The sequence below is a fragment of the Scleropages formosus genome, chromosome 1 (assembly GCF_900964775.1).
Source record: "Scleropages formosus chromosome 1, fSclFor1.1, whole genome shotgun sequence".
Classification (NCBI taxonomy): domain Eukaryota; kingdom Metazoa; phylum Chordata; class Actinopteri; order Osteoglossiformes; family Osteoglossidae; genus Scleropages; species Scleropages formosus.
Window position 1 is genome coordinate 44,813,871 of NC_041806.1, and position 9,861 is coordinate 44,823,731.

Consider the following 9,861-nt stretch of genomic DNA (forward strand, 5'->3'; position numbering starts at 1 on the left):
GGCGCCAAACACAGTACGTTCTGTTGTCTATTTGTCTCTAAGCATAAAGTCACGGCCTGCGAGGAAAGTCACTTTCTGCTTACGTTCCTAGAACGTGGCACACTGCTGGAGTTGTGTAGAAGCAACATTTCAGAAGAATTTGAGCAAATCCCTGCCTCTACCCAGGTGTCAATCACATGCAATATATCTAAATGCCTGCTAACCTCCGTGATCCCACTGCCACCTCTCTTTTGTCCAGAAGTGCCCCACCTGGGGGGGGGGGCTCAACAACCTCACTGGAGTACATTTGCTCATTTAGCTGATACTTTTCTCCAAAGCAACTTACGATTATTTAGTTATTTATCCAGCTGGGTAATTCATTACTGGAAAAATTCCCAGGAAGCACCTTGCTCACAGATAACACAACCAGAGGTAAGATCCAAACCCACAACCTTTGGAACCAAAGGCAGCAGCTCTAACCACTACACTACCAGCTCCCCCTGTAAGATAAGTACAGGTGAAGGTACAGGTGTGAGTCCTCCAGCGGACCAGGAGCTGAAATGGCCAGGGAGCTAAGCATTCGCCCAAACGCACAATCACAGCCCAATTCCTCTAACTACTCAATAAAAGATTATAGAATGAGGCCGTAAAGAATTTGGCCACAGAACAATACTTACTCCTCTGGTGGTACTAACACATCTTAAGGAGCTGAGCCCTTGGAGGGCCCTATCTAACTCAACCTGAGCCAGTTAATCTTTATCCCTGTCTCAAAAGATGTGTCATGGACAGCGTTAGAAAGAGGCAGAGGCTACGAAAGGTCACTAACCCATAATCCTTTGGGCCTCTTTGATAAATGCATCATTGCCTCCTTCCTCACCGCCATGTGGGCCAACACGGCGCGAGTCTATCAAGGACGGAATGCGAGCGTCAGGACACACTGACACCGAGAGTCAATTTAATTGAACGTTGTCACCTGATTTACGACACAAAATGCAGAAATCCAGAACCTTCTGTTGAAATTTATAATGGCTGGCTATAAATATTCAACCCGCGGGGTAATGATTGGAGGCAAGCTACAAATCCACCCACCTAATTTCCATCAACTGAGAGACATCTGAGGGGGCCGTCATAATAGGCCTATTCTGCCAAATCCTGCAACCAGCTGGAACGGACGATCTGAAATCAATTCAAGAATCAGGTTTTCTACTGCCACCACATCACACTGTGAACAGATTAATTAAATTGTTGCAGCTACTGTAAATATGACTGCTTAAACAAAACAACAATAAAACAATATATCCTCCCGCTATTGCCCTCTTTGGCAGTACCCAATAGCGCTTGACCAGTATCATATTTTTGGGTTTTATACTGGCATAAATACCCACATATTTATGTGCGTAATAGAAAATCTGTGAATCAAATATGGGAAATAAATGAACCATCATCCATTTTTAGGGGGTAAAAATATTATACACTGCAAATGAGTAAATTTGGTGTAATTGCTTAGCTAATGAGACAAGCCATGGATTACTGTAGGAAGCTGCAATAACATTGTAATCAACCTTCACATCTTTAAACACTATTAATCATTTGTTCTAAAAAGATATTAAATAAAATTCAATTACTGTGTCTTTGGTAGTGGATTAGTTATAGGCTTGTTAGTAAAAGTTATCTAAGGTGCAGTTACAATACACACACAGAGTCCGAAAGTGCTTGTCCCAAGCAGGGCGTGGCAAGCTGGAGCCTAACTCGGCAACACAAGGCACAAGGCTGGAGGGGGAGGGGAACACCCAGGATGGGACGGCAGTCCATTGCAAGGCGCCCCAAGCAGGACTCGAACCCCAGACCCACCAGAGAACAGGACCCTGGCAAATCCATTGCACCACCTCACCTCCTTCAGTTATAACAGCCCATCACATATTGACCAAGCAGCGCTGAGCAAAATATGATGTACACAAGGAGACATTAATATCTTCGATGGGTCGTATCTATTGTCATCCTTAACATTAGCACATGGGTTTTGACTCTGCAAAAAACACATAGACGCGTATACTGGACCCGACACCAATAACTCTAACAAACAGAAATATATATAGAGTATGTGGGATGAGCTCTAGTATCTAGTGTGTTAATAACAGAAGCCAGTTGAGTGTGTAGGTAAAGCGACTGGAGATGAGCTCCAGGCTAATGATGTGTATCACACCTGCAGTAGGAAGCCTGCAGACTTCAGCTATGAAACTGCAGCTCCACTCTGCTCCCTGATGGCCTCCAGATAAAGTCTCCTGAAATTAACACCAGCGGTATAGATCAGAGGTGGTGCACGCTTGGTGCTAAATCCCGACTGGAATGATATATAATTCCCTGAATTTTTAAGTAGCAAAAGTATCAGTCAAAAGTTTGGGCACACCCGAACAACCTGGACAGAAGAGTGAAAGCAAAGTAACCCAGAAGTGTTCTATATCTCTGGGAACTGCTGCCAAAGAGCTGGGAAGACAAATGTCTAGGAAAAAAAACTGGTTTCCAGACTGGTGACTGGTGACTGGTAATATATGCCTGTATTTTGAATTATATGTCTCCCCACGCGATCCATCACATTTTGGACGTCGGGTCGAAAAGATGCTCGAAAAGATACTCGAAAAGATGCCAGTTCTTGGAAATGACGGAGGAAAAAGAAGAAAAGGACAAATGGCAACAAGACGGATGGACTGAATCATAGGAACAATTGACATACTTTTCAACACTAAAGACACAAGTGGAGGACAGAACATTCTGGAAGCTCTCTATGTGGTCGCTAAGAGGCGACATCTACTCAGCGGCACTTAGCAATGTCCATGTGCAACCAACTCTTCTGTAAGGATGAAACTGGATTAGCAGGTTCTTCTCTTCCTTTCTGTCACAAAAAAACAGTTTGGGGATAAAAACACTTTGATGAGAAGAGATCCCCCCTCCAACCTACAGAATAACTTCTGACAGGAATGTCTTTTTGGAGATTTTCCTACCCGGCACAGGCCAGCTGCGGCCCTGCTAGGGTTCTGCGACTTGGCAACGAGGCCACATGGAAGTATAGATTCTCTCTGCTCGCTCAATGGCACATTTACACTACTAAGCAGCTGCAGCACATCTGTTCTGCGCTTTGCTTCAGGCAGAAATCCTGTGTGTCTACATATAGACTAAGAGGTCTTTGTGTGCGCTCACATTTACATCTTAAAAAACAAAAAAGTTTTTTTTTTCTTTAGGAAGCGTGTTGCCAACAGGTTTTAAACAAGACAGTTTTTCCCATCTCTGTACCTCTCGGGATGTTTTTAACATTGTTGTAATTTCACCGGACTGTTTAAACGACACGTTACATTGTAAGACACAGGTGCATTTCTCATATTTGCCATATATTTCTGCTCAAACTGTATTCCACACTGCAGAATGGATAGGCATGAAACACAGCACAGTGTTAACGATCCATTAGCAATTATTGCTGGTCCAATGCAGGGTCACGGCAGTTCAGAGTCTACCCAGGAAGCATAGGGCATAAGGCAAGGTACACCCTGGACTGGATGCCACTCCATTGCATGGCACCTAAAATCCCAAATTCACCTGAAACGCAGAACAAACGTGGTCATATTTCATGAACGTTATGTAATACAATGTGTTACTAAATGAGTAAACATGGCAAATATTTTTGTTATATATATGACAAATCTGTATACACACTGCACTAATAAACATGACAAACATGACTTTTATTAATGTGTCATAGATATAAAGTGTTGCAAGCTCTACACAGACTGAGGAGGATGTGAACACGCTTTCAACCCCACAACCCAGGAGATGTGAGGCACCAGCACTACCTGCTGTGCCATTGCATCCTCCTGAAAAGTGAATCCACACACACACACAGGCTGAAGCCACTTGTCCCATGCGGGGTCACAGCAAGCCGAAGCCTAACCCAGCAACACAGGGCACAAGGCTGGAGGGGGAAGAGACACACCCAGGACAGGACACCAGTCCATCACAAGGCACCCCGAGCAGGACTCGAACCCCAGACCCACCGAAGAGCAAGACCCAGCCAAACCTGCTGCACCACTGCATCCCCCTCAAAAAGTGAACCAAGACTTCTAAATCAAATGACCTGCTGAGTCGAACAACTGTCACTGCATAAGGTTTTGCAAATGATTTTTCTTCTATATCAAAAACACGCTGTCATTGCAACTGGCATAAAGGTTATTTTATACTTAATCAAATGTTAATGCATCGTCAATATTGCCTCCAAACAGAAACAATGCTGGGAATGTGTTGTGGGCCAGTTCCAAAAGATGGAATTGTTCGTCGATAACTCTGCGATGGTGAGACTCTACAGCGCTGTGCACGATCCCTTTCATAAATCCAATACTTTCCCACCATAACTCCAATGTGGAAAAATAGCTGACACACACTGCTGCATATTGGGCCAATTTTCCACCTATTAGCGGTGCGGGAATCCAATGTTTATCCTGACACAAGCATCAGCTGTAATATGAATAACGGCCATGTGTTGATTGGACATTATAACTATTACATATAGTTATATATTGATTATACATTAACACTGTGTGTCTCTTGTTTCTGTTGCAGCCATCAGTTTGATCAGAGAGCAGCAGGTTTTCAAACAAGAGTGGAGAGCAAATGAATTTTCTTGTTCAACACCAACTGACATTTAATAATAATTTGCAAAATTATATTTATACAAATTTCTTATCTATAACATATACTGAATCACTTTTGTTTTTACAATAACCTGATTTAATTTAATGTGCGATGTGTCTTTACAGCATGTGAATGTTTTTAAGGGAATGGCAAACCTATAATTTATGTTATGTTCCTTTAATGTGAATAAAAGAGAATATATCCATTGATCCCCTTTAATAATGGCATTTCCCTGATTAATAGAGCATCTGAAAGTACAATTATGATATTGCATTGCCTTTTCCTATAGCACTAATGTGAAACAATTACGAGATGCCAGTTGCAGCAATGCCAGAGAAGATCCATAACAAGACTAAAAATTAAAACAAAGTCTGACTATTTTGCTTATGGCTATTGTCCCCACAGCATTGTTTTCCCATCAGGTCACAAATCAAATGCACTATAATGTTAGAATTTAATTACTTGACATTAATCCTCATCTTACCTCCACATTATGTTTCTATATTAATTCATTTACTTATATATTAAAATATTCATATGTTAAACAGGGGCTGAGAACATAGGCAGGATGCAATATACTGCAATTTACACACAGCATTTTTCTTGCCAGAGGTTGTTTATGTGGAGTTATGCAGCGGCCACAAGTCTGTGTTTAGTTATGTGTCAGATTTTGGCTGCGAATCCCACGTCAGCACTGGGGGAAGCAGGCAAAATTGATCTTAATCTTCCAGAACGATGCTGCCTGCTTTGTTATGTGCCTCTGATTCAGTCATTTCACAAGTTGATTAGGGCTCATTTTTAAAATATTACTCCACCTGATTTTTCTCCCTTCTTGGTCATTATGCATCTGTCCCCATTCTAAAAAAAAAATAGAAATAGCTAATACTCCTACATAAATCAATACGTGCTTTAGTCATGTTGACAAAATAAAAATGAAGGGACCTACTGCCAGCTAATGATCTACCCTAAGTATGAGGCCTCGTTTAATTACTAGTCCTTAACTACTTCTAACTGAAGAAGAACGATTTGATGGCAGGCTCAAGGCTGAAAACAAACATCCAGAGATTAAAGACTTTATATATTTATTTATTCTGTTTAGGTGATACTTTTCTATTTAGTGAATTACAAGGTTAACCTAATTACAATGATTAACCATTTAAACAGGTGGGCAATTTTACTGCATCAGTTCAGGGTAAATCTTTAGCAAGGGTACAGCAGGTGACGGGATGAACACAGGACAGGACTTTTGAGGGAAAGGTGTCGACTGTAACCGCTACGCCACCTGCTGTCCGGGCTCCGCTCTGCGCTGCCTACTTGGCCAGTAATACAACATTAGCGCTTGGGCATTTCGGAGAGAAACCATTAAGGTTAAGAGTTTCGCTCGGAGTGAAAAATCATGTGGAAATCGGGAATTACTGCACTTTGAGAGTGGGCGATTCTGAAAGGTCAGGGCATTCCAAGTGCAGAGACTAGAGCTGGTCACGTGACCAGTGGTGGAGTTAAGCAGAGCTGCGGACGGTGACACAGTAAAAGGGGATTGCCCTTTGAGTTGAGAGCTTGAGGATCTGCGATCTGCACACAGGCCGTTTTGACCGCAGAATCCGAGCCGGATTTCTTTAGGACTTTGAGAACAGAGCTTTTTTGCAGTTACCCCTAAGTAACAGAACATGGATAGTAAAACATCCTCAAAGACGTTCATGTGTCCTGCAGGGAAATAAATCAGCATTTTCAGAACACTAGTTTATTGATGGCATGGAAACCTTGACAAGATCTCTACAGCTGTCTCATGAGAAGCCCTGTGACCAGTCCATATACCAGTCTGGATTAAGGAAACCTGAGGCTCCTGTGCAGGCAAGTCTGCAGGATCTTATTCATGGCCTCCAGAGTGACATCACCCTCTGAGAGAGGTCCCGTCAATGCTACCAAGGGTTCGCGTTGAACGAGCACCAAATGGCCATCTGCGGAGGAGGACTTTGCAGATATCACGTGACCTGCCACGGAGGAATGACTCAAAACACCAGCAGTGGACACAGTATGTTGTGAGCTTATCGCCCCTTTTGAGGAAATACGCAGAGTCTTGACAAATGTAAGCAGAATCTTGACATTTGCTCTTTTGAGATGCTGGAATCCAGAATTAGAAGGGTTTATTTTTAGAGCAAAACAGCCAATGAAGCTGCTAATTACCACTTCCAGACAATATGAATATGATACCTTGGATGAAAGACAAAAAAGCAAAAAAAAAGATGACCGGTAACCAGAAGGATGCTCTCAATCACATTGACTGTAGACGAACCCCTTTCAACCCTAAGGACATAACTGGAGAACAGGGCATTGTGGAAGACCCCTGTCTACTTCTAGACTAAAAGAATCATAAAGAGTCCACATTGACTCAACAGCACTTCATTACAAGCATTCAACGCAATATGAAACAGCCAAAAAATGCTTGAACGTCCAAACTCCCACTAATCCAGCACAGGTATTCTCTGCATTTGAAGTGACCTCTGTAATTTGAAAGTTCTAGATATTTGCTATTTAGCGAACAACAACAACAACAACAACAGCAGCAGCTTTGTTACGGGGTAATGGAGATGACCCTGCATGAGAGGTCATTTTTGTTAAATAATGCACAGAATCATAAAAACAATGATTTTTATTAGCCAGCTGTGAATGGTTCTTTAGAGGCAGCACTGGGAAATTACCTGGCACATAATGGCAAAACGCATAATGATCATTGCTTTCAAGCCCACATTTTCTTGTGTGTGTGTGTGTGTGTGTGTGTGTGTGTATAAACATTAAACACAGTCAGGTGGATTGATAGATATGGAGATGTTATAAATGTTCTTAACCAGAGGCTAACAATATCCCAGTTGAAGCAGCATTGACAGGCAAAGCTAATTTACTTTGTCTCCCCTCTTGGGAGGTAGTATAAATATTCCACAGAGCCATTTACATTTATCAGCCCAGTAATGTCTGAGGTCAAGATGAAGGGAAGAGGAGCACAAACACGGTGCAAACACACATCCAATGAATGAAGCTGAAAGGAAAGAAAAGACAAAAACCAGATACTCAGTACAGTCCTACAGACACCCAGTCCGATGTGGCTGTGGGTACCGGTGCCACTAGAGGCTGGTGGTTGGGGTGTGTGTGTGTGTGTGTGTGTGTGTGTGTGTGGGGGGGGGGGGGGTCAGCTTGGTTAACCAGCACACAGGACCTTTTGTTAATAGGAAGTGAAGGAAAGGAACTGAATGGGGCTGAATGGGCTCACTGCCTGGTCATCTGCCTGTCACTGAGCCGCACTCTGCTTTACTTTGTTAAAATGATTTTTATTCCATAAAACGGATTACTTCATATCCAGCATTTAGCTGCTTCAGGACTCATACGGACTGATGTGTACGTCATATATATATATATATAATATATATATATATATATTATATATATATATATACACATCTGTAGGCCTATATATATAAACACACACATACATACACACACATATGTGAACACACATGTAACAATATTTAATCAAAATAGAAGACAAACATCTAGACTTAAACATGTCTTATAAAGATGAAGTGCCAAAATGATCTCTTACACTGATCATAACTATGATAAATATGTACTAGGAGGTGTTACTATATGAGTAAACATGGTATTTGTTTTGGAATATATATGACAAATGTATATATATATATATATATATTCTGACATACATGACAAACACTACCTTATGAATATAAAGTGTTGCAAATCCGGACCCCAGTGAGTGAGGCAAGTGCTCCAAAGTGTTGCGCGCAGCGGACTGCGTGATTTTTGTCTTGAATCATGTGTGTAAAAATGTGTGTCCACATATGTGCCACGGCAGAAGTCCCTCCCCTGTGTCCACGCGTGAGAAGCCCGCGGTCACACGGTTCCACTTGACTGGGGTCCGCTCACCTCACCTCCACACAGTTAAGACACCGCTTGTCGGACCCTTTTTCTTTTCTTTTTTCTTTTCTTTTTTCTTTTCTCTTTTCTTTTCTTTTCTTTTCAAACACATCATTTTGCATTCATCGTGTCTAACTACTTACCAGCTGAATGCCACATATGAAGGCGAGCGTGCATCTCCCACTGCAGCAGCCCATGGCGGAGCGTCCGTCCGCGGGAGGCGAGGCGAGGCGAGGCGAGGGGCGCGCGCTCTCCACGTGGGTGGGAGGATGGGTGGCTTCGGCTCCGCGAGCCCCGGGTCTCCGCGAGACCGGCGTGGACCGAGGCAGCTCCGCGAGGAGGAACCCTCGGAGAACCCTCAGAGAACCCTGGGGGAGAGCCCGGGGCGTGCAGGCGACGGGCGCCGGGTGCGAGTGTCCCTCAGTCAGAGGGGGGTCCTGGCGGGCATCCCTTTATGATCTCCGCGCGCACAGAGACGCACACACACGGAAACACTGTATCCGAACACGGAGTGAGCAGTCGAAAGGAGCCAAACGATCAGAACGATCGATTGATGATTGGCTGATGTGATGATGATGGAGGGATAATCCAGCCGGTTGTGCCAGTGGTGCCAGTGCGAGCAGTTCTCCAAGTTGAAATGTCCAGAAAAGCCAGTTTGTATATTATTGAATAATATTGTAGTAGTAATATAGTAATTGTCAGTAAAGGTGTACAGGGCAGCTCAATCCGTCGTCGCGCGCCGACGCTGGTCACTCTGAAAGGTGTTATTAGAAAAGCAGAAGCAGGTGAGGAAGATCCACGGGTGCGCGCGTCCCGTTGTCCCAATGCGCGGTGGTGCCGATGCGCGCTGCCGATGCGCGCCGCCGGTCCTTTCGCTCCGCCGTGGTGGAGACAAAGCGACGCTGCTACTGCTCTCGTCGCTCCTCCCTTCCACCACGCGTGGGGCGTCCGGGGTCGGGACCAGCTGGTGTTATCGTTCAGAAGAAGGACGCGGGTGCGACCCGACCGTGCACGCCCCTCTCCGTTAACGCCACCCCCCCCCACCCCGTAAAACGGGAGGAGCAGTGGCTGTGGGGTGTGGGGTGTGGGGGGGGAGGTTGTCACACGGAACAGCACAGCGATGCGTCTGTAAGGTCCGCGATGTGCGAGGACGCCGAAGCGGCATCGGACGGGCTGTGTGCGCGTGCACGCGTGTATGTCGTTCCCCCCTCCCCGCGTGCGGTCCCTTTTCTTCGTTCTTGTACATGATGATTCCGATCCACAGCGGTCGGTGTGTGT

At 44.3% G+C, this 9,861-nt stretch overlaps 1 protein-coding gene across 1 annotated transcript in view; it reads right to left on the reverse strand.

The window, feature by feature from the left end:
- Positions 1–9,618, reverse strand: part of nkain2 (sodium/potassium transporting ATPase interacting 2) — a 123,369-nt gene extending 113,751 nt beyond the window's left edge. Inside the window, exon 1 of the mRNA XM_018742546.2 lies at positions 8,727–9,618. Coding sequence (XP_018598062.1) covers positions 8,727–8,780 — 54 coding nt within the window. The 5' untranslated portion in view covers positions 8,781–9,618. The remainder of the gene's footprint in view (positions 1–8,726) is intronic.
- Positions 9,619–9,861: the final 243 nt, after the last annotated feature.